Genomic DNA, 25588 nt, shown 5'->3' on the forward strand with positions numbered 1-25588 from the left:
CATGTATTTTACTACATTATAATTCAGTATATTGAACTTTCTGTTTTTAAGGTGAAAAAGAAAACTGTCTAATCAAAGAGCAAAGATGCAGAGCACTTCAAATTACCTCTGGCTGTTGTCTGACATTCTAGGACAGGGAGCTACTGCAAATGTTTTCCGGGGACGACAGAAGGTTTGTGAGGAACTTTCATATGCAAGTTGCTTCTTGAAATCAACAAAAAAAGTTCAAGATTTAGGCCTAAAGCAAATGTATCTGTGTAATTGTTCATGCTTAGTTTTTAATTTTTAGTATTTGTCCATTGAATTAGAGTTCTGTAGTTAGATTTCTAAGGATTTGTTTTTAATGTTGTAATGTTGTACTTGTTGTAATGTTGTATTATTTTTCCTTGTAAAATATTAACTGTTACGAATTCTTCATTCCTTTTTCTTTAATTTTATGGAAAAAATAAACCTTGTTTAAGACTTTGAATAGGAATAAATGACCTACCAGTTTCTATTATACAATCCTATGATTTATATCTTCATTAAATTGTCTTTTAATTTTTTTTATCTGTTCTTTTAAAACCTGTTTTGGTGATTTTTATTATTTCTGTGCATGAAATATTCTTATTGTAGTGGATGAAGCTGTTGTTAGTTGTTGTCTATAAGTCAGTGCTTTTTAAATGTCTTCTTGGTGATGTGCCTTGAGTAATCAGTGCAAAATAGTAATTTTTTTGCCATGTACATGATACACTGATGTATGTGTGTGTTGCAACCTGAGTGAGGGGTTGAAATGACCTTACTTGTGTAGGTCATTCTATTCCTGTGAATTTCACAGTATGTCTCACAAAGTGAAGATAAGTGTAGTTGTTGAAAGTTCCCTTACAGTAATGACAGTCTGTGTGAAATCAGTACAAAGTGATTTATAGGCTATAGTGTTTCTGTGTTCCACGTTTAAGTGTGAAACAACTGTAAGCAATAATTTAGTGGTTAATGTCCTTTTCTGGGTGAGTGAATTTCAACACAGAATGATTCCCCTGTAAACCAGTTTCATGGTTGCACCTGTCATCACCCTCACTAGTCTGAGCCTGTGACCTGCAGCTCATTGTCAGTGGGAGAAAGCTCTTACCTGGACACCAGTAGTGCATGTGAGTGTTGCTGCAAAGCACACCTTGTCGAAGCACAGGAAGGCTGTGTCCTTAGAAATAATCACTAGCGCAAACTGCTAGTGCAAGCTTATTCCTAGAGTGGGTACAGGGAGATGCTTTGCCCTGGGAAAGGGACAGAAGTTACCAGCTGGGGCTTAGTCTGACTTGAGTACAAGTGTGATTAAGCTTGTAATTGTGCTTCTGACACTTACTATGTGGGTTTGAACTGCTTCAGGATTTTACATGAGTGGCATGTAGTGCTTGAAACTGCCTTTGAAAAATCAAAATACTGGTTTATCAGTATAAACAGAACAGTAAAGAAAGAGAGAGTAACGTTCAGCTACCAGAAATTGTCTTTTAATTTAAGCAAGCCAAGTATGTACGTGCCTCTCATTGATAAGTGCAAGTAACTTGCTGAAAAAATATTTCTCAGCTAAGTTTATGAGTAATTCTTAAATGTGTAGACTTTCTTATGCTAACTGTTCTTTTTTTCAAAAGCACTTAGGTTTTGTGACCTAAGGAGTTTCCATTCTGCTAGTCTGTTTGCTTCTAGTCTATATTAAATTAAACCAATTAAATTTTTTTAGCAGAACCTTTATTTCCACCTTAGCACAAAATACTGTTTTGAAATATTTCTAGTCTGGGTATGCTCACATGTACAACAGAAGATCTCAAAATTCTTGGATAATGTCTATGTGTACATTTACAATCTTTTGCTTCTGTTTGATGAGTAGTTTGTTTGTTTTCAACAGAAAACTGGGGATTTATATGCTGTCAAAGTATTTAACAGTATAAGTTTCCTTCGTCCTGTGGATGTTCAGATGCGAGAGTTTGAAGTATTGAAGAAACTAAATCATAAGAACATTGTCAAATTGTTTGCCATTGAGGAAGAGGTAATGCATTGTTGTAGTTGTGATCTGAGATACGTGGAAGTAACCGCAGTTACTGTTTTTTTGTTTTATCCATAAATATAGAGCATAGAGTTATATTTTTAAAGAATGGTATCATATATGATGATTCAAATACTCCCACCCAACCACCACCATATTTTGGTTTTCTTTCTTCTTTGTCGTTGTTGCTGTTGAAAGAACATGCTTGCTTTCAGGAGGTGAAACACCTTCAGTGTGTAGGCACAGGTTTGTGTTTGATGATTCTTCATCTCAAGAAGCCTTTGTCCTAAGTTTTATCTTGAATTAGGATTTTTAAGCTACCTACATGTATCAATATTTAATAGTTGAATAATGGAACTGTTTATAGTTGAAGGTGTTTTGGTAATCCTGACAATTTTATGCTTTTCCTTTGCTACCAACTAAATTGGTGACATAGGATACTATTATACAGTAGAACTGTATAATAGTGTATGTAAATTGCAGCAGCTGAACTGAAACTGAGACTGATCAAGTGAAATGACCGAGATGCTGAGATGAGTAAAGAGTAAAGGACAGTCAGTACTCTCAGCACTTATGGTGTGTAGTTTCTCACTTGTCCACCTGTCAATACTGCTATCAACCTGCTAGTGCCTAGAACTTGAGGCTTTCTCAATTATTTTTCCCTCTCCAAGTTGGAATACATGAAACAGTTTAAAAATCCACTTGTACTTCTTTTGAAGATCACCAGAATGGGATTTATGATATAGCTATAGATTTTACTTTGCTTTTCTTTTTTGATTGTAAGATCTTGTGGTTATTGATAATTTCTGACATTGGTGTCACAACAGTCAGATTCTTAATCTCTTTTGATTTTTTTTTTTTCAGACAACTACTAGACACAAAGTACTAGTTATGGAATTTTGTCCATGTGGGAGTTTGTACACAGTTTTAGAGGAGCCGTCTAATGCCTTTGGTTTGCCGGAGTCTGAGTTCTTAATTGTTTTGAGAGATGTGGGTATGTAGGCTTAGGTCTAATTTGTTGACTGAAACAAACTCATACTTGTTTTGTTTATCTTGAAACAGCAAGAGACAAATTTAAATGACTGTCAACTAATTGAACAAATTAATATGGTCTTACGGAATCACATCTTTCATTTGTGTCTATGTTGGTATAGGTAGCAGCATTAAGAAGCCATTTCTGTGTAAAGTATTGATGTAATTTTTTTTCTTTATTTCAAGATTATTTTTCACACATTGAACTGACTTCTAGTGATAATTTCAGAAAAGTAAAATAGAAAAATAATATGATTCACTTGTGTTTACCTGCTATAAAATTTTCTTCCTAATTTACCTGCTATAAAAATTGCTTTATGGGAAAGATGTTACTGAGGGCAGGAAATGCTGTAATTTAGCTGTTTGGAAAGAAAAAAAAAAAGCAATCTGTGGTCATGGTCTTTTTGTTAATTGAGTGTCCCTTCTCATTCCCATTTCCCAATGAGAACATAAGCATGTCTTCCTAGTTACAATTCAGTGTTTGCCCAGTCTGTATCACAATGTATACATGAATTCTGTGTTTATTTTCTCAATTGAAGTGGCTGGGATGAATCATCTCCGTGAGAATGGAATAGTGCACCGTGACATCAAACCAGGAAATATAATGCGTGTTATAGGTGAAGATGGTCAGTCTGTTTACAAACTTACAGATTTTGGTGCAGCAAGAGAACTTGAAGATGATGAACAATTTGTTTCTCTCTATGGCACAGAAGAGTATTTAGTAAGCCCATATGATTTAATTTAATTGAAGCAATGTTTGAAGCCTGAGGCCCTCCGTGATTATAGTTGAATAGGTGAAGGTCATGTTGTTGGGAATTAGTATTTAAACCTTTGTATTATAATTGTTTTTATAACTTTCCGTTGGGCTTTTTCACCTTGGGTCATGCCATTTTCTGCTAAAATACATCAGCCTTGAAATAATTTCCAGGTCCAACTTCAACTGTTGCCTTGTGTGAAAGGAGGAACAACAATGTTTTAGTTATGAGTATATTTGCCTTTATCTCTGTAGATGGGTTTTAGTTTGTGTTTGAGCTACTTGGATGACGTTAGGTGCAGTTAAGATTCATGTGAAACCTTGGCCAACCAAAGAGAGGCAGGTAGAGAAGTATCAAGACAAGCACCTTAGCATGATTTTCTTCCTGACATGTTTTCTCACATGTATATCATAACTGATACTCTCCTCTACTATGGATCTTTTTCAATTTGGTTTCTGTTATTTCAAAATCATCTGGAGGAATACTGAATTTCTTCTCTTCTTTAGTGGTCTTTTATACTAGTAGTCACTCTTCAGCTGAATTTTAAAATATTTTTTGCAAGGTTTTCAATAAAAGTGACTGTCACACCTAGGAATATAGTGATATTTGTCAGAATAGCTTAAGGAACTTCTATGATACAGGCAAGGTTTGCTTTTTAAAAGAACTGAAAGCTTAGACTGACAAATTACCTTGCTGTGGAAGGATAGATTGGGTTTTTATCTTTATAAACTTTCATAAAGCAATTCTAACTTTTTTTTTCCTCTTTAGCATCCTGATATGTATGAGCGAGCAGTTTTGAGAAAAGAGCATCAGAAAAAGTATGGAGCAACAGTTGATCTGTGGAGCATAGGGGTCACCTTTTACCATGCTGCAACAGGGAGTTTGCCCTTCCGACCTTTCGAAGGACCTCGTAGAAACAAGGAAGTGATGTAGGTAATCTAGAAAGAGAATTTTATGTTGGTAAATCACATCAGCCCTTTAAATGCTTTTTACCAAGAAATCCTCCACACATACAGTAAAATTTAAAACAGTGAAAATATTTAAGGAAAAATACTCATTTGTTGTGGTATAGCCCCAGTAGGCAGCTAAACATAACACAGTTGTTCGCTCAGTCCTCTGTAGTGGGATGGGGAAGAGAATTGGAAGGGTGAATGTGCAAAAACTCATAGATTGAGTTAAAGACAGTTTAATAAGTAAAAAAAAGCCCCACAACAAACAGCAACCCTTGCCTCTTAAACCCAAAGGGAAACAAAACCAAGAAAAACAAGTAATGCAGAAAAATGCCCAGTTGTTCATGACCAGCCAACTGATGCCCAGTCAGTCCCTGACCAAATGCCACCCTGGCAAATTCTTCCCCACCTTCTCCTTAGCTTATGTTGCTGAGTAATATGGTGTGGTATGGAATATCCCTTGGGTCAGCTGTCCTCCTGTATCCCCTTCCAACTTCTTGCCTGCCCCCAGCCTACTTGCTGGTGGGGCAGTAGAAAAGTAGAAGAGGCTGTGATGCTGTGTAAGCACTGCTCAGCAATGGCTAAACATGCCTGTGTTATTAACACTGTTTTGGTCACAAATACAAAACATGGTACCATACACTACCATGAAGAAACTTAACCTATCCCAGCCAAAATCAGTAGAAACATTCTGCTTCAACAGGGATTTTACTGTGTGACACCTTAAAATCTGAATTAAGCATTTGAATTGAGAAGGACCTGAATTAAGCTCCCCAAAATACTGATGTTTTTCCACACATCTTTTCTTCAGCCTGGCACTAGGCTGGTCTGTTGCAGTGTCGTGTATATAACTTGGCTACTTGGGCAAAATTACGGTATTCTGAAATGGGTTTTCAGTGCTGCAAATTTTTGTTGTCCTTTAAATGGTGGTCTTCCCCAGCAGTCTTGAAATGGGTGCACTACCCATGAGACTGACATTTGAGTAGTACAGTTGTGGACTGCAGCTGAAGATAACAGGGGTGGCTCCTGAACGGAAAACAGAAGTTGTGTCTGTGATGTGATGATTGTATTTGATTCTTGTTTCATCTTGGTCTGATTCTATTTTGTTTTTCTGTGTGTTGCATTTTAAAAATAAAGCAAGGAGGTACTTGGGACCTCTAACACATCAATAACATCTCTGTTCTGGTACTCCGTGTAAAGCTGACTCCAGTTTTCTTAGTTGAAGAAATTGCCTATCTTGTGATTTTTTTTTCCCTGTAAGAATTCTTGTCGTAGATGTTTGAGAGATGTTTTGTATACACCTTGTCCTCCCCAAAGAGAAAGCACAACTGAAATTTTCTATTGCAAAAAGCCTATTGCTCCTCATTCGTTTCATGAAAAATTTGAGAAATACTTACCTGTGCAATGCAAAGTTAAACAATGCCAAATTGTATCCGGATTTCTGGATGTTCCTTCTCTATGCCCAAGCCACTTTGTGGTGGCTAAATGTCATCTCTTGCTATAGAACATGCTAGAAGTTAGCATTTTAATGTGTAAATTGAACTAAATTGACTTTGATTAATTAACTCTTGTGGAAACCTTTGGTTTCCTTCAGTATGCTGGAAATATCTCCTGAACTTTTCCCCAAGGCTGAAGTAGACAAAGTTACTTCTCCAGCTAGCTCTTCTAGCACTGCTCTGTCAGCTTGTAAGTGAAACTTCCTAACTGTTGCACCATATACAAATTTAGGCCAACCTGTTGTTTTAATTTGTATTATTGCTGCCCCTTTGAGAATTAGTTACAAGACCTATGTATGTATAAGAGGTAGTAGTTGAAGTCTCCATTATTTTTGTAATGTGTTGCAGGTATAAAATAATCACTGGAAAGCCTTCTGGTGCTATTTCTGGAGTACAGAAAGCGGAGAATGGACCTATTGAGTGGAGTTGGGAGATGCCTATTTCTTGTAGCCTTTCAAAGTAAGTTTGAACAAAAAAATGTTCAAAAAATGTTTCAATGCCACTTGATTGGACTTTTCCAGTCATATTCTAGGATTGTGTCTTTGGAGCAGAGATTTGACGCAGTTTTTTCTTTGAACTCTTCAGTACATCTGTACAGTCTGATATTTGGTTATAAAGTGGTTTTTTCCTTCACATCTGTCCAAATAGTTTTATGATTGCTAATTTACAAATGAGCACATCTGATGTGGTTTGAAAAGAAAGATTATTACTGCATTTTCTTTACCCTCAGGAATGAAGAATCAATACCTTTGATGTCCCTCATTTCTTGCAAGAATGTGACTTCAGACGTGACAAAGATTAGGCAGTAGGAAGGAAATGATGAGCAAAGACAGTTCAGAGGCTTATTTTTTGCTAGGAAAAAGGTCACAGCACATTTTAACACATATTCGTATCTCTTCAATTTTATCATCATATTTTTGCTTTGTATGTCCATAATATTCAATAGGAAGAGCCATGAAAGATGTAATTTTGGTATGACTTGGAAAATACCTCCCATAACCCATTTACCTTCCTGAGACTTCTTCCGTACTTTAACGTTACTAATCCTTCATGGTAAAGGAGGAAATAAATTCTTCTATGAAGAGACTCTAGAAGCAAACTTTTCTGAAAGCCAAATATGTACATCTTTAAGGGGTGTAGACTCAAAGTCTGGTTTATATCCATTCATTAGTTCAGAGTGGGCAGAACTTGCGCTTTGTATGTGGTTTTTGTAGTACTGCTCATTTGTTTCCTCTGCTTATTCCGTATAATTGAAGTGCTTGAAATTATAAAGGAAGCAGATTTTTTCATTAAACATCTCTTCACAGTAATATTTTTAAGTAGCATTCAAACAGTATTTAGTGTTATAAGTTTAGTACTAAAGTGAGTTTGAGCACAGCATCCACTGACCTCTAATGGGGTCAGCAGTGTGCTTGCAAGCCGCTGCAGCTTGCTTCAGAACGTTACCTGTTACCCTGGCTTGATGTGTACATAATGTTAAAATTTTGGAGAAGTTGTTCATGATAATGCACGAGTGGGATCCATAAAGATCCATTCAGGTACCTAAGGTAGAAATGTGAGAAATTTAAGCTGACCTTTCTCCTAGAACAGTAACAACTGTAAGGCAATAGTTGCATGGGTTCTTTTGCAGCATTCAAGCTGCATGTGCAGAGTATTTATTTAGCCCCATCTCAATCAGGATGAATTCTTAGTGTTGACAATTTAAATAATGAGTCTTTTCTAACCCAGCTGATTTTGATTGAAAGCAACAGTGTTGCATCTCCACCAGCAAATCCTAAATGGCAGTAGCTTGCTTCAGAGTGATACACTGTGGTGTGGGGGGTGAGCTGGGTAAAATGCTACTACAGTGGTAGAAGGTGGCCTCAGCTCAACAATGTAGACTTACTAAATTCTATGTAATTTTTGCACTGTCTGTGAAATATTTCAAGTACCAAGAAAAAATACTTGATAGTTAAGCCTAAAAATGAAAGATTTAAAGTACGTGTGTTTATGAAAAACTATGGACATTGCCATTGAACATTTTGTTGCTCACTGTAGGAAAAAAGGCACTGACATATTCTTGTAAGGGAAAATAGATGTGTATTCATGAGGAAGTATGAATTCATTTGGATAGGTCAAATGAATTATTGCAATTGGTTTGCAAGGTAAAATGTTCCAAGTAGAACCAAGTTGTCTCATCTCTTCCTGGTGTCCTCTAGGGGTCTGCAAGTACTGCTCACACCTGTCCTTGCGAATATTCTTGAAGCAGACCAGGAAAAATGCTGGGGATTTGACCAGTTTTTTGCAGAGACGAGTGACGTACTGCACCGAATAATAATCCACATCTTTTCATTACAGCAGATGACCTTGCACAAAGTTTATATTCACAACTATAATACGTAAGTGTTCTCTATTTTCATTACTTTGCTCTTGTTCAGGCTAACAGCACTGTGACCTCAGATCACCACAGTTACAAATTCAGTAGCCTGTGACCTCGTGTCACAAATGTTACAAATGTTACAGATTCAGCAGCCTTTCCTTGGCAGTTTATCTGAGGAAGCGAAAGGGCGCAATTCTCCTGCGTAGTCACAGTGCATTTAGAAGCATGTTGACCAAACATAAATATAAAGTCATTGAAGGTCAAGTCAACTGATCTTACACTTAGTCTTACTTAGTGTCAGAACACAGACTTAATCCTGGATGTGTTAACAATATGTCTGTTTTCCCAATAGAGGCCAACTCATCGCCCATTTGTATATGTTCCTTATTTACAAAGTAGTTTTCTGGACACTGTATTCATCTCTTGCTTATCTTGTCCTCAAGCATGCAAAATGCACACATTGTCTCTGATGTAAAACTCTCATAGGGTTTCTGAAGTGGTAATTTGTACAGTTTAGGATCCTGATTTATATGGGGTTCACTTTATGACCATGAAGTGCTAATGTTAAAAGCTGTAAGGTATACAAATATTTTCTCTGCTGTATTACAGATAATACAGAGCATGTGTTTAGTTCTAATACATGGATACATCCTGTTATTTCATCAAATGTGTAAATAAATTTCTGTCCACTTCAATTTTTCTTTTCTATTCCCTCATTTTTCTTTTGAGACAGCCCAAATAGTGTTTCTGCAGAGAAATTTTGCTTCTATTTTTAAATTTTTATTTACATGTATGATCATCTATAAACTAGCTGTAGTATTAAGAAGCTGTAGTGTACTAGTGCTGCACAGGAGGCAAACTGGTCCTTCCTGTTAGCGTACTGAAAGTTTTTCTTCTTTGTGGGAGGTTTTGCTCGTTTCGTTTGGCTTGGTTTCTTGGTTGCTGTTGTGGTGGTAGGTTTTTGTGGTGGGGAGAGGTGTGGTGGTATTATAAGTTCTTATCCTTGTATCTATTGATTGCTGTAAATAAAATTACAGTGTCTTTGTTCTTCCTTATCACTGCTGTTTTAGGAAATAATCTGGCTATCTGTTAGCCTACAGGCTGAATTTAATTTTTTGACATGTAAAACACCAGACTTTTCTTTTGGAGAGACCATCCATCTCCTTTGAAGAAAAGGGTACGCCTTAGAAAACTTAAGTATGCTTCCTTCCCCTCATCTGTTGTTGCCTGTTTTTACTGACCTTAAGACCAGAGCAAGTTTGTTTAGATAGACGTGCTTTTGCGAAAAATCAGAGGTAGAAAGGAAGTTTGATATTTTGCAGGAAATAGCATTTATTTTTGTAACACAGCAACCTGGAGCCTTAGGCAGCATGCTGCTTTTTTTCTACTTAGAAGTCAAGTGCTTTATGTGTAAACCCAGTTCTTAATTAATCAGAAATAAAAGCAATTTTTATTTAAATAATACAAAATCTGAATTGTTGAACTATCATAGTGAGCCTAACTGCTACCAATTATATTGTTTGTGTTATAGAGCTGCTATATTTCATGAGTTGGTCTACAAACAGACAAAAATACCATCTCAGAATCAAGAACTGATATATGAAGGTCGGCGCTTAATACTAGAGCCTGGCAGATTGGCACAGCACTTCCCCAGAACAACTGAGGAGAATCCTATCTTTGTAGTAAGCAGGGAGGCTGTGACCATTGTTGGATTAATCTATGAAGAAGGTATATGAAAGTAATTTTGCTTTTCTTACAGCTATCTTTTTAAAATAGTTTGGGATACTTAATGTAATTGTTTTATGTCTGTTATGTCTTAGTGTTGGAAATTTTCTTTTATTGATATCTGAAGTTCTAAGTATGCAGTCCAATGTTTTTCAAAACTGCTGATTATCCGGAACATTTTTACAGAAACAGTAGGTGCTTGTAATGTTCCAAGTCCTTTGAACCTGAACATCTGTGTGCTAAGATGTAGTGGTGCTTATGGAGTTCTGTGCGTTTTTGAAGCATGACACTTTAAACAAGTACAAGGAAACATTATAGAAAGTAATTCAAAGCTGGTTCTTTTGTTCCATTATTCACTAAGTGGAAAGTCAAGTTTTATGTATTTTTTTTATTTGTCATGAATGTGGTTAGCCTTTGGTTAGTTAACAGAAGTGGTCTTACTATAACAGGGAAAAAAAAAGAAATTAAGGTTTTGATTTTCCATTTATCATTGAGAGGTTTTTAGAGGGATCTATGCTAGAGCCCTTTTTTTAATAATGATGAGCTGGAGGACATGGCTGCAGGTGAGAAGTCAGTATTGCTTTTGTCACTGTGTCCTAAATTCTGACTGCTCAGGCACTCTCACAGACGTGCTTGAAGAGTGTGGGTAGGTGAGCTGTTTGTGGAAGGATCAATAGGGCCTTTATATTGTGTCACAGAGCTTTCTGAAGGAGCCAGTGAGCATGAGAACAAAGGAGATAGGCTGATAGGGGCTACCTGAGGTTTAGAAAAGCTTTTTGGTGAAGTCCTGCCCTTAAGAGCCTCAATGAAAATAAGCAGCCATGTGATAAAAAGGGGATGGTCTCCTGTGTGGGCAAACATGGGGCTGAAGAACAGAGACAAACGGTTGGCTCTCTCAGTGGAGAGAGATTGCTGGTAGAGACCTGCATGAAATCTGTGCTGTGCAGCATGTTCAGAAGTGAGTCTGGAAAAGGAAGGACAATTTGCTGAAGATATCAAGTTATTTAAACACTCAAGACAAAGGCTGGTTTTAAAAGTGTGCATGAGAACCACATGATATTAAAAGGCATAAAAGCAGAGTACAGGGTGGGGAGGGAAAACAATCTGAACTTTTGAAGTCTCTTCTGGAAAATAATAAAATACAGATACTTGTTTTATGTTTCAGTTTTACTTCCTAAAGTACATCAACGTTACGATTTGGATGGGGATGCCAGTACGGCTAAAGTGAGTAATTACCATTTTAGATTATATACTTGTCTTGGATAATGATACTGAAATGAAAGCTACGTCATTTTCAAATTAATAATGTTAATAAAATGATTGTAATATGCTAATAAGGATTCTGATAGAAATATATTTGTTAACAAGGGATCTAAAAGTATATTAAAGCCATACTTTGCATACAAAATATGGCTTTTTTTTTTTTAAAAAAACCAAACCCAAAGTCCAGTCTTCTAAATTCAAAGTGCTCTGTTACTGTATAATTCAGTGTTGGGGGAAAAAGGAGCCTGACACTGTGTGGTCCTGAAGTTAGTTAGAAGCTTCATAACTTCACTTTCTGATGGTGCAAAATCTAACATTAGAAAAATAACTCTTGCTCCATAGAGAGGAGTCTGTAGGACTCTGAAGAAGGGTGGAATTTATTTTGCCTCTTAAAAACTTTCAGAATCTGTGGGAGACAAGTAAAGGATGTTTCATTCTTTTGGTTGTTTTTCTAAAACTACTGAATGTATGCACAGCCATCCTTGACTTTGTGACGACCGTTTATACATGTGAAATACTGACTGCTGAAGAGCCTTGTATTCAGACATGGAAGTCCTGAAAATGTATGTCCCTTTAAATACCAGTAATCTTGAAAATTAATAAACAGAAAGGCATCAGTGGATACTAATTATTTAAAATATGGTAAAGTATAATATCTGAAACTTTGTTCTCAATTCTAAATAATATAGCAATCTTGTAAGTGAAATTGGGTAAACGAAGAGACTTTCTAGCCTTAGAATTAAAAAGGGTCAGTTTTTACAAGTTTTTTGTAATGTATGTGCTTGATTCCTAAACTATAAATGAAATGTACTTGTGACTTTGACAGAAATAGTAAGTTGTGTCATTTTTGTTTGTGAGATTTGTTTTCATCCCTAACAGATGCTTCAGCGTAAGTGGAAAACCCATGTTTAGCTCTGCCTTCATAATGGGTGTTTGGTTGTTGCCTGACTAAAGCTTAGGCCAAGTTATGCATTTTAAACTACCATCCTCATGTTGCTCTTTCTTTTTTTGATCTTTCTTTGTTGTGTTGTTTTGACTTGAAGCAATTGTTAAGTGAATGCCAGATCAGTACTTATGTTGTGGTTTTTTCCTCCAGGCAGTGACAGGTATTGTATGTTATGCCTGTAGAGTTGCCAGTTCTCTGCTACTTTACCAGGAGCTGATGCGAAAAGGAATTCGATGGCTAATGTAAGCAACTGATCGCATTTTATGATGGCTTTTTTTTTTAATTGAAATATGCCTTGATTATCAATACATAGTTCTGTGATCTCTTGATATCTTGGGAGGTTTTGTTTATCCTTGAGTAATGACAGGCTGAATTTTGTCCTTTTTTTCTGTCATTAAGGAAACAATTTTTTTTAACAGTAAAAATGAAGGTGTTTGTGAATTTAATTCTGTGGATAATTTAACCTCTGGTAACATGCAGATACAATTAAACAGCTTGCACAAGGTATTTCTATATGAGGATTATGTTAATGCATCTCTAACTGAAAAGCAATTCCTCCTGGCAGTTAATGCTGCAGGTATATTATTGTGTTACTGATTGCTGGTAGGATGGCAATTGAATACTTTTTTTATAGACTAATGCTTCACTTTTTTAGTGAAATAATCAAGGATGATTACAATGAAATGGTTCATAAAAAGTCAGAGATTGTCATCAGGCTGGATTTCTGCAGCAGAAACATTGAGAAAGCTGAGAAAATGTGAGTAGAAGTGCTACACCAGACGCACTGATCTTTCATTATAATTTTTAGTGACAACAGTGGTTTAATTTATGATTATTTGCAGTGGTTTTGCATTTAAAAATTTAATTTGACTCAGCATGGATTTTCTGATGGCAATGACTTAAGCAGATTTAGTCATATGTGTTACTCAAATTAGAGTGTTAATTTTGCTCCTTAACCTAAAGAGAACAAGCAATTGCTAATGAGTGGTAACTGAGTGTGTTCTTTTTCTCCTTTCTTCTCTGACTCAGCTCGTTTGCTCTTATTGACTCTAGAAGCTATAGTAAAGCTTGGACAAAGAACCAAAGAACATAGCTTTGCTTTCATTAGTGCTTTTATCACTGAGTTTGGTTGCATATGACTTTAAATACTGCCCCCTTACATGGTTTTAAGACTGCAGCATTTTCTGTATGGAAGGAATTTTAAAGTTTAAATATAACATAGAGCAGCTGCAAAAAAAACCCCAAATAACCAAACCCACCTCCCCTTGCCCCCTCCCAAAAAGGTGTTATTCTTATGCGGTGTGATAGGAACTTTAAATACCACCTCTTAGCATTCTCCTATGGGTGGTAGTTTTCCTGTTCAACCTCCTTCCAGTCTTCCCCAAGTGCCGTCTTAGTCATAGGATTCTCTAGACTTGCCACCAGGCTGCTCTGAAAATGCAGATACCCAGAAGATGATTAACTCACATATGTAGAACCACTGGCTTTGCAGAGTAGAGTTAGAAATAGACTTAAACCTGTTGGAGCTGCTATGCCTGTGCTCATTGAACACCTTGTGTGCAGTAATTGTGGATACCCAAGTGTTTGACAGATTTGCTGTGTGTGTACCAAACCTACCTTAAAAGCCAGGTGTGTCTGTATTGGCTTCAATAACACCACAAAACCACAACAGTGAAATGTGAGGTTGGTAACTTGCAAGACAACATTATGCCTGTGCAGCCTGGCTACAAATGGTCAGGGCAGGAACCCAAACTCCCCTTCAAGCCCATATGCACTAGTTGGCAGGACTAGATCTTGTTCAGTCTTTTGTTCAGATAGTTTCTTCCTGCATTCTGCCAGAAGAAAGCCACTCAGAGCTCAGAAGGAACCACTGTTGGTTCTGATTTGTGACTCTGGTGCACTCAAGGGTAACTCAGCAGCAGTTTGTAAAAAAATTATGTTCATTTGTGAACTGAAGTAGTTCTCATTTGGACAGAAATTTTCTGTGTGTTTGCACATGGTCTTCTGGCCTCTTACAAAGGGGCAGGATTTTCAGTTTGTTTGACTTTGCTAACTCCGTAAAAGTCTTCTAAAGGACATGTCCTCTTGTTTGTCCTTCCTTTTCAAGGCTGTGCTTCAAAGCATGACAATGCAAAGTCTTTGTTTGAAAAGGTAAATAAAGCACTGGACTTGACAAAGTATGTATTTTTTGAAAGCAGTTGAGCTGTTTGTGATGTTGTTTTTAAAAATAAAATGTACATGAGACTCAACAGGAAAAATATTGTCCTCAATAATTTATTTGGCACTTGAGCTATGGTCATTGGAAACTATCAATATGAACAGATGGTCCTACTATCCCAGCCTGTAAGCATTTAACCCAGTAAGTTTTCTCAGAAAAGCATTTTGGTGCACTGAAGTATTAGTCTGTTAATGACTACTTTAAGTTTAAAAATTACTTGATGAAAGGAAATATCCTTTCACCATCTGTCATGTACAAGTAATGAGACTAGAATAAAGAATTCAGGAATGGAAGTTTCAAAATTTATTTTAACCGTTCCAATGTAGGAAAAAATCAAGGAATGTTTTTTTTAAATCTCAAATGTTTCCATTGTTTAATGGCCACTTAAATTTGTCAGTTTCATGGTTGTTGCTTGAGAGAGACTGTATTTCATATACAAAAAGAGGCAGTTACTGAATTCAAGGAATACTTCGAGTGTATTCACTGCTTGTTTATTTTCTTTTTTAACTGCTTTTTTTTTGCTGGTCAGATATGAGAATTTGATGCAGATCAACTTGGAAGCGTCAGAAGTGGATGAAATTTCAGAGATACACACAAAACTCTTGCGCGTAAGTGTCTTACAAAGTTACCCTGTCATTGAAAATGGTGTTTCTACAGAAATAGCCAAATGCATGATAATACAGGCTTCTGTGAATAACAACTCTGAATTTTCAATGTAATTTCTAAATTGCCAGTAGTTGTTAAAATGTCCATACTAATGTGAATATCTTTCTGAAAACAGAGCAAGTACTTTTCTATTAGCTCAGTGTAGTGAAAATAAGTTCCTGAAAATACATTCCTGTTTTCTAAAATACTCAAGAATTATATCCCTGAAGTATATTTTACTATGCTTTTTTTTCTTTTCCATTTTTTTCCTTTCCTGAAGGAATTATTTACTACTTTTTTGGCTTTCTAATTTGTTGCATACAGAAACACACTTCAGAGTGATTTGTTTTGAAATATGCATCGTGTTTCCAGACATGTAAGGAAAAACTGAAAATAACTTAATACACTAGGAGCAGGTATAAAGTTCTCCATTCTAAAAGCAAAAGATGATTAGTGCATTTTTATTTTGAAGGTTGTATGAACTGTAGAGAAAGGAAGGTATGAATTATGTGGATAGTGAATTCTTAATAAACCAAAAGAGAGTACGGGTAGAAGTAAATAAGGGTTATATGAAAGGTTGAAAGATATTGTTGAAAGAAAAGAAATTTTAACTAACAGAAATGCCAGTGTCAAATATGATTCTTTCTTTAATAATACCTTGCTTTATCTGCTTCTAGCATAGCCTAGGCAGATAATTGGACCTGTTTCTTTAGTGGAGATCAGTGAAACAAATGGATTTATAGTATTAACATGCTAAAGTAATGCTCAAGTAATTTTTCACTTTACTCAGTGATAAGATTGAACCTTCTTGCTCTTATGTAGCTCTCCAGCTCTCAGGGCATAATAGAAACTAGTCTTCAAGATATCAAAACCAAACTTTCTCCTGGTGGTTTACTGGCTGACACCTGGGCAAATCAGGAAGGCATGCATCCAAAAGACAGAAAGTGAGTAACTGTACTTACTGTTCTAATATGTATTGAATTCTGCATTTAGTTGTAGTTCATGAAACTCATTAATAGGTACTTGAGTTTATGTATAAAATATCTCATTTTCTTTCTTTTGTCACTCTAGTCCAGAAAGGTTGCAGGCACTGCTGTCTTCCATCACAGACATCTACTATCAGTTCAAAAAAGACAAAGCAGAACGAAGTAAGTAACTTATGTGATTCACTTTTTAACATAAAATGTGATGCAAAGGACAGTTTAGTCTTAGTTTGACTAGGGTGTTAGTGGTAGGTATGGAGAGTTAGCCCCAGTGCATTTGTCTGTAGGTCCTTCTAAGTGTGATACCATGCTAAAGCCCATATGAGTGAAAGGCCACTATTAATAGCATTAAATTTGAATTGCAAGACTGGAGAGGAGGAAAAAAGTATATGACCACTTTGACCTATCAAAAGAAGGAAAGTGTAGGAAATGAGTAAACCTAGTAGAGTTTTGCGTAAATACAGCTAACAGAATTAGATTGGTAATGTCTGTCATCTGCTCTGATCCTAGGGCTTCCTTATAATGAAGAACAAATACACAAGTTTGACAAGTAAGTTTTGAAGTTACCTTTTGGAACTACCATGATTGCTTTCAGATCCTCCAGGTGCTCTTGCCAATGACCCATTCTCTTGATTTTTATTGTAAATCGTAACCTCTTTAGGATTGCTTTGTAAAAAATTTCTTTTAAATATCTTAAATACATAGGGGGAGGAGTGTATGAGAATGAGGTGCTTTCTGACTGTAGAGTTTTTTTGCTGATAAGCCTTCTAAATGCAAAATACCTGTTCATTATCTGAGCATAAATGTTTTATAGGAAGTACACTTTTTTCCTGGTTTTTTTCAGGGAGGAAAAAGCCCTGAGTAGGATTGAAATGCCTTTGTGGCTAAGGTGGAGATAATTTTCTACAGATGAGTCAAATATGGACTAGCTGAATGAAATTCTAGAATGATTAAATCTTACAGGAAATATAGCACACGAAATTAATTTTAATGCCATTCTCCATGTCTGTTTAAAATTGTCACTCATGCAAGGTGTCCACATTAAGCAGCTGTGTGTAACTTGGTTCTCTAAACTCCGATAGTCTCCACTGATTCTATACTGTTGTACTTGTCTCAGGATTTATTCAGTTCCTCTCATGCAGATGCCTAATGCCATTTAAATTGCCCTGAAGTATCTGAGACATGCTCTGAGACTGGGAGGTAGGACACAAATCAAATGGCAAACCTACACCTTTCTGGACAGGTGATCAGAAGCAGGGCAGGGTATCTTTGCTGGAGAAGAGAAGGTTACATGGAGTCCTCCTAGCAGCCATCCAGTAGCTGAAGGGGGGGGCCTACAAGGAAGCCAGAGAGCGACTCTTTTATCAGGAACTGCAGTGATAGGACAAGGAGTAATGGCTTTCAAACTGAAAGAGGGGAAATTTAGGTTGGATACATCAAAGAAGTTCTTCTCTGTGAAGGTCACGAGACACTGGAACAGGTTGCCCAGAGAAGTTGCATCTGCCCCATCCCTGGCAGTGGTCTGTGACAGGGCGGGTTGGAACTAGATGATTTTTATGGTGCCTTCCAGCTCAAACCATTCTAAGTTTCTATCTTAAATGATGCTAGCTGCTTATGTGTAAGTGAATAAATTATTCTCCTAGTGGCTGGTCAGTTGTGTGGTTCCCTAGACTTTGCTGAATGCGGCATGAATTTAGACACCACTTATGTAATTTTCTAAAAAGTCTTGCTCTTGATACCATGAGTGTGGCTTCACTGACAATTACAGGTACAAAGCTGTCATGGAGAGGGCACAACCATGCCACTTGATTTTCCCATAGTGAAAGCTAAACTGGATAACTGCCAAGCAGAGGAGACGGTTTTCTACTGCTAAAACCATATCCTTGTATATGATAAACTTCAAATAAATATATTTCATTTTCATGGTTTGAATACCAGTATATTTTTTACCACAAGTATCTCCCTGGGACTGTACAGGTTTGAGATCTTAAGTCCATCTTTTTTATACTTGATTCAGCCCAGAGGGAAATGGCAGTGGCTTTTGTTAAGGACTGTGTGCTATTATCAGCAAAGGCTGGCCTTTGTAATATTTACCTCTAGGCAGATAAGGGAGCAGCACTCAATTTGAATTTTTTTTTTCTGGTTGAACGATAGGTACGCATTCCTGATGACCGTTCAGCTACGCTCTAGCTAGAATTTAATTAACCAATATCTGCCATGCAAGACTTAATGAAATACCAGAAGTAGGTGTTTGTAGTGTTCCTGTATCCCTTACACTTACTGGTGCAATGCATAGAATGGCAATGCTGTTACACTGGGACTACTGTCTGCCATACTAACAAGAATTGGGTTTTGTTTTCCTTTCCTTTTCTACTTGTTTCTTTTTCCTCTTGTCATAAAATTAGGCTGACACAAAACTCCTGTTCTTTTTTTTACGTGTATGTTACTCAGCAAAGGATTATTCATATATGCTGGAAGTTCCAGGTATCTGCAGTAGGAAAATATGAAATGATTAGGACTTTTGTCCTTTCTATTTAGAATCCTTAAATACATCAGCTGACTCAAAGACTACATTTGGCCATTTATTAATATACAAATATGAATACAAGTACAAATTAAATGCTTCAAATAATTTTTTTTCTCCCTGCTAGGGAATATTTTTGAGACATAAATTGTCAGTTCCTGTAGAATATTGTGTTCTTACACCTTTCAACAGCATGAATGAAGGCGGCTGCACAGATTTGAAGTGCACAAACCTTTCTCCAAATTTCAGAAAGTTAAAGGAATGGGGTTTTAAAAGCAGGGTGACACTGTTTTGGTTGTTTCTGTGTTGCAGGCAGAAGCTGTATTTGCATGCTACAAAAGCCATAGCTCTTTTCAAAGATGAATGTGTCAGCAAGTATGATACATTTTTGGACAAAGCTGAGGACTGGACAAGGCAAGCTATTGATTTCTTTAATATTTGGTAATGTTCACTGCACCACTTTTATATAGGGTAGCTCTTAAAACTCTTTTTCTTTTAGGAAAATGCTGCACACAAGGAAGCAGTTACTGGCTCTCACCAACCAGTGTTTTGGCATTGAAGAAGAGGTGTCCAAATACCAGGATTATATAAATGAGGTAGAATGCTTCAAAATTATGTGAAGCATTTGCATAGATAAAAGATTTCCACGTATTTTCATGTCAATAGTGTTGTTTATAGTGAATCTTACATTAATGCAGTTGTATTAAAATACAGGGCTTTGTGGGTACAGAATGTGGTCTACAGTAGCTTCATTGCTATGTCAGAGTGGACTACAGAATGGTGTTAATTCTTGAATAATTTAATAATGTGATTTTTCGAATTGTGACTTGATTTTGGAATTTGGTGCGGTTAGTTTGGTTTGGGGTGGGGTTTTTTTTTATTTGGGTGACGTTTCTTTGGTGGGGTTTGTGGGTTTGGATGTTTTGGGGTTTGTGGATTGGGGTTTTTTTTTGGTAATGTTACCCTTTCCTCCCCCAAAAAACCAGTGCAAATGGATGTGGGTTCATTGAGAAATGTGCTGTGCAACTGTTACTATAATATTTTCAGAGGACCTAGAGGATTATCCTAATTCTCTTAGGAAGTACAAAAATGCTACTTCCATAGTCAAGATTATGGGATACACACTTAAGGATGTCAAACTAATGATTTGGACAGTGACTCTACAGGATGCAAATTTATCAGAATTACCTCAAGATTGAGAGAATAAGAACATTTTCATGTGGTAAAATTCTTATTTTTTTAGAAAGGAAAGATAAATGAAAGAAAAGCCCTTGCTAAGTGTAAAATCAGTTTAGGAATGTTGGACAGCTGCATTTTACTTGTTATTTGTATTTTAGTAGCACCACCAATCCATTGATTAGGATCCAGTTGCCCTAGGATATCTACAGACATAACAAATAGATAATTCTTCCTTTCCAGAATTTATTATGAAAGTATTAGATAGGAAGATGGAACAAACCAGGGAATTATAGGGTGTGTCAATACAAAACTTGCTGTGATGTTCTCAGCTTAGAGCATATCAGCCACCTTAGTACTGTAATGAATTTATGTGGTATCACAGCAATGGAGCATTTTAAAAAGGATTTTAAGGTGGGCATCAAGATATACATGACAACTTCTATTGTAACTTAAATTTCCTTTTTATCTGTTACAGTTACAAGATGCCCTGCCACAGAAAATGTTTGCAGCTTCCAGTGGGATGAAACATACAATGAATACAGTCTATCCAAGCTCAAACACATTAGTAGAAATGACTCTTGGGTGAGAATTTCATAATGGGATTGATGTAATATTGTATTCTTGCTATACAGGGAAATTTAAAAAAATTAATTGACTTAGTGATTGCTGTATTAAGATCAAGAATTTTACATTGCTATGGTGGTGGCACAGAATCAGAAGTGAGTAGGGGAGAGCACTAATTTATCATCTGTCTCTTTGTAAACAACAACTTACCTGTCCCTTATTTTGTATGTAATGGCAAGTTGCTGGAAACTGTGGTGGTGAGTGATCAGAGCAGGTAACTATCCCTATAAAAACTGTAACCTTTCTTTTGCTTCTGGTTACTACAGGATGAAGAAACTAAAGGAGGAAATGGAAGGTGTTGTTAAAGAGCTGGCTGAAAACAATCACATTTTGGAAAGGCAAGCAATTATTTTCCCTTTTGGGGCTGAAACTAGGCTTAATTTGGTACATTCTATAGATCCAGAATTTAAACTAAGGGAACAATTCTATAACGTCTTTAATTGTAAACATATTTTGAACTTTCAAATGAAGCGTAACCAAAAAAAAAATTCAAAACCTTGGAACATTGCTGTAAAATCATTCTGACACAATTATTTTTGTGGCGTTTTTGTTTCATGTTACTGTGGTTTAGCTAATAAAAATTCCTGTTGCAGAGACAGATCAATTCTGAATTTAAACACAACACTGTTGCAGCAATGCAGTGGTGTCTTTTAATTCCTCAGTTTTAGATGTTATTTTTAACAACTGTGGAATTACACCAATCTGAATTAATGATTTTGCAGTTTTCAGATAGCTTAAATAAAGTAAAGAGTTTAAGATTTTCTTAAAATCCTGAGAGGGTATTGTCATTATCACATACAGACTGATGTTGATTTTTTTCCTATGATGATGAGAAAATACATAAAAATAAACATCTCCAGGGTAAATTGCTGGTAGAGTGGAGTTTAGCTTCAAGCTGAATTAGTTTTATTTTGTTCCCCACTCCCAGTCCCATATTTGCAGCACAGCTTCCTCTCTTCCATCTTCTTTGCAGATACAAAAGTTAGGTATAGATGCCTCTGTTGGCTTGTGGCAAGGGAAAGGAAAACCCCATAAGTAAATTAAAGATTGATTCCATAAGCTAGTCAACTGTCTAAAAATATACTGGTTTTTTGGTTTAGATTTGGTGCGTTGACCAGGGATGGTGGCCTGCGGAACGTGGACTGTACCTAGCTTCCAGAGGACCCAAAGAGGACTTGTAAATTTTTTCAATGGGAAAAAAATACTGTTGGGACAGTTAAAGGCAGATAATAAATCTGTATCCGGGTTTTTTTTTTCCTTCAACAACTGTAATATTAAAGAAAATGTAAATATGTATAATATGTAAATACAAAAGAAATATATATCTTTTCTTGGTCACTTTTAGGATAGAATAACTTCTGGCAGGGAATTGAGCCCTTTGGAGGATCTCTGAGGAGTCCTAAAGGGAAAAAGTATTGTTGATGAAATTGACATTTGTCTACTTTGAATATTGCCCCTTTTTTTCAGAATGCAGTTTAGTCTTCATTACAAGAGGACTTGCAGTACTCCAAAACACTCTTGTATAAAGGGTATTTTGGATTTCCTTTAACAACCACTATTATGTAGGAGTTTAGCTGAATGACTGATCATCACAGAACATGATGAATGTTTTAAATGAGATGTTTCTAAATGAGTGTGAGTAGGGACTAAGAGCGCAGATAGGACAGAACAGAAATGCATTTCTCTTTCCTTCACATCCAAACTGTTAGTTCACTTCTACTTGAGAAAGCAAATTCACAATATTTTTTTAAGTTCTCTCCGTATTTGGTGCTATGTTGTCTGTAATCACTTGACTGCTCAGTATATGGAAGTTTTGCACTCCAGCTTGTCAGAGTGAATGTAAAAATTCATTTTTTGGAGTACAGCATTTTCAGACTTTCCCTGAAATTTTGTTGCTCACCACAACAACAGTGGGTACTTCAAACAGCTTGTTCTTAATCTTATTTGCAGGTATAATTTTTTAGAAAGGTTAAAAATTTGGTATGAGAAGAATTTGTGGGCAGTCAGTAGACTGGATAGCATCACGCCTCGGTAGTAACTGAATAGTGGAAAATAAGGTACCAGTCTAGATCTTTAAAAGGGACCACTCCCATTGGTGACTTAAAACTGAGGTACCAAACTTTGATGGAAAATTTAGTGAGACTGTATATTTATTTTCCAGCATCAGTAGTTACTACTTCCAGGATAGAAAATACATTATTGGGTTGCAGAGATGCAGAGTGAAACATTCTGCTCCAAAATACACAGAAGAAAGAGAACAGGAAAACAAAACCTCTGGAAACATCCCTTTGTTTGGATACTACAGATTTACATACTTGTTTCAGAGAAGCATGCAAATATTACAGAACTTGTTCTTTCCTTGTGGAAACCTGGCCATGGATGTTCAGTGGCATCCAATAGCACTTCTCATTGCTGCATTACACCTGTAAGAGCTGGACCAAGTATATTTAGAATTAATTACTGGTGGAACATTTAGGTGTAAACCAAACAATATTGACCAGTGATAGCATCTGGCAGTTTTGTGATGCTTACTCCCTGCTTATCTGTCTGGGTCAGAACACAAAACATTTTCATTTCCTTTTTAGAAAATATTTGGAGAGAAACTTAAAAAATTTATAAACTAGTGTTTCATTTTAAAAGAAAAGGAAATTCACTTGCCTTGATGTCCAAGACCTGCTTTCCAGTGTTCTTGGTGAGAATCAAAAAAGGGAATTAAAACATTTTTACACTCATGTGAGCAGCTTCTGTCTTTGTCACCCAAAAAATCTAGCTATGCAAAAGGAGTGCAACAGTTTGTCACACATCTTTTCTTGGCATTCTTAATAGTTTTAAAATGCTGGAATCATGTCTAACTGGAATGTTTTAATGCCTCCTTGTACATTTGTTCATTCACATCCACAGTCTCACTGAGTATCACATGAATAAATGTTAAAAGAACTGGGCTCTCTAGCCATGCATAAACTGTATTTTGTTTCCAACATTATAATGCTTTGTTGTTTCAAAGTTCTTAATCTTGAAAGAAATCAAATGCTAGGTGGAATATATAATTTCCAACTTCCTTATACTGAAGCAATCTGAAAAAGAAAATTAATTGTAGTAAAAGTATAGTCTGTATGTTGAAATATGTGCAGCTTTCTTTTACATGTTTGAAAATGTTTTGTTGCATTTTAGATTCATTTTAAACATTGCTGGCTTTAGTCTTGCTGAATACATCAGTAATCTTAATCATGTTAAAATTTCTTTTTCTAAAGCAATTTTAACAAAGCAGTAGCTAAGGAACTTGAAGTAATCAGTTCATAATCTTATTATGTTACTATGAAGCAAATAATTTTTCAAGTCAAAGCATAGTGTATGGTACCATCAACTTTTTGCTCAAACTAAGTGTCCTGATGCTATGAGTCATGCTATTGATTTGCCAAAATAAGTAATAGAAAGTAATATATGGTTCTTCTTCCTAAAGCTGGTTTACTGGTTTGGGGGGTTTAGCTGAATATATTAATTATCTGTTACTTGAACAAACCTATCTTCATATGAATTGTGAAAATGCATGAGTGAACAGCTTAATGGCTTAAATACATCATCAACCACTTATTGTACAGTGTGTACTTCTTCCTTTTCATAATTTAATTTTCTGTTAATTTCAGAATTGTCTTATGAGTTTTATTTCCTTGTAAGCACAATAGACAGCCTGAAATATGAAGTTGCAAATTGCAGCTCAGTTTGGATTATCCAGCTGTTCAGAAAATGTGCCCTGCACAACAGAATCACTAGCATAGGCAATATGGTAGAGCCACTCATTCTTCTGATTTTTTTTAACTACTTGGTTGACATGTGTTCTGAACAACGTTAGTACTTATAATGGTGGCAAAATTCCTAGTCTGTGCTCAGTATGAAATCATCCACTGGTAGAACTCAATCAGTTCTGATGTAGTCAATCACTGTAGAAGTGGTGATTATAGAACAATTCTGGATAGTTCAGAGCAGAACTGGGAAAAAGAGGAGTTGTTGGCTGAAGGAAGAGAGTATTGGAAGAAGAGGGAAGTAAAAGTCTTTGGTAATCTACAGGCTCTTTCAGAAGATCAGCATTCACTGTGTCTGTGGTGAAAGGGTTGTAGATGATTAATATAAACTGTAATGCAAACAAAAAACCCCAGCCTACAACTTTGGAGAAACCTTTCTAATGGTAAAGAGAGGCAAGTGCCAGAATAGATTGTCCTGGGAACAGCAATACCATTTGAAGAGGGTTTATAGGAACAGCTTGACTGGTGGGACCTCTTGTTACTGGTTCTGCTATTGACAAGGCTTCACAACCTTCTGATTTTCTGTGCCCTAAACAGCTTCTTTTTTTTTTCATCAATCACAAAAAAAAATGTGGTAGGGGGTAGTATCCCTCAGTGGAATTTCCTATTTTGTCACTGGTACCAGCTCAGACAGCAGTAGTTGTAGGTGCACATCTTTTGGAGAACTTCCCTGCGCGTGGGCGATTAAGGCCGGCAGTGGCAGGTTGAGCTGCTGGCGTGCTGCAGACAGGGGCACGGTGCCGTTCTTCAGCGTTGTGTTGTGCTCCTGGACACTGACACAAGTGTCGAATGAACGCTCTGACTGCCCATCCAGGTGTGGGTTATGGCACCACTGCCCAGCTCTGGGAAATACTCCCCCCAGTAGCTGCTTTAAGGAACGGAGGCAGATAATTTTAATGGGAATCTACTGAAGCACATCACCAGCTCTTGTCAGCTCCCCCTGTGCCAGGAGCTGCTTCAGCATTCCTGAGTACGTTTATGCCGAATGATGCGGAGTTTGTGCCTGCCGGCTGCGGGGCCGGCAGGCCGGCGCGAGGACTCGGCAAGTCGGGGGAAGGACGCGGACGCGGTG

The 25588-nt window shown here is 36.6% G+C and overlaps 1 protein-coding gene across 1 annotated transcript; it reads left to right on the forward strand.

Moving 5' to 3' along the window:
* TBK1 (TANK binding kinase 1) lies at window positions 1-24312 on the forward strand. Its single transcript, XM_008632789.2, has 20 exons — window positions 1-172; window positions 1880-2020; window positions 2882-3011; window positions 3589-3770; window positions 4573-4733; window positions 6599-6709; window positions 8449-8628; window positions 10141-10337; window positions 11500-11558; window positions 12694-12785; window positions 13199-13300; window positions 15291-15369; window positions 16229-16350; window positions 16478-16554; window positions 16900-16939; window positions 19226-19327; window positions 19413-19509; window positions 20568-20674; window positions 20983-21054; window positions 21817-24312. Exons 1-20 carry the CDS (start codon window positions 86-88, stop codon window positions 21866-21868), a joined length of 2190 nt encoding a protein of 729 aa, XP_008631011.1. The 5' UTR covers window positions 1-85; the 3' UTR covers window positions 21869-24312.
* Window positions 24313-25588: the final 1276 nt, after the last annotated feature.

The sequence above is a fragment of the Corvus brachyrhynchos genome, unplaced genomic scaffold (genome assembly GCF_000691975.1).
Source record: "Corvus brachyrhynchos isolate BGI_N302 unplaced genomic scaffold, ASM69197v1 scaffold32, whole genome shotgun sequence".
Taxonomy (NCBI): Eukaryota; Metazoa; Chordata; class Aves; order Passeriformes; family Corvidae; genus Corvus; species Corvus brachyrhynchos.

Coding starts and splice junctions, on each gene's coding strand:
- TBK1 (XM_008632789.2), top strand. CDS start 86: ATGCAGAGCACTTCAAATTACCTCTGGCTGTTGTCTGACATTCTAGGA. Junction 8,629..10,140: donor TATATTCACAACTATAATAC/GTAAGTGTTCTC, acceptor TTTGTGTTATAG/AGCTGCTATATTTCATGAGT. Junction 13,301..15,290: donor ATTGAGAAAGCTGAGAAAAT/GTGAGTAGAAGT, acceptor TTTGCTGGTCAG/ATATGAGAATTTGATGCAGA.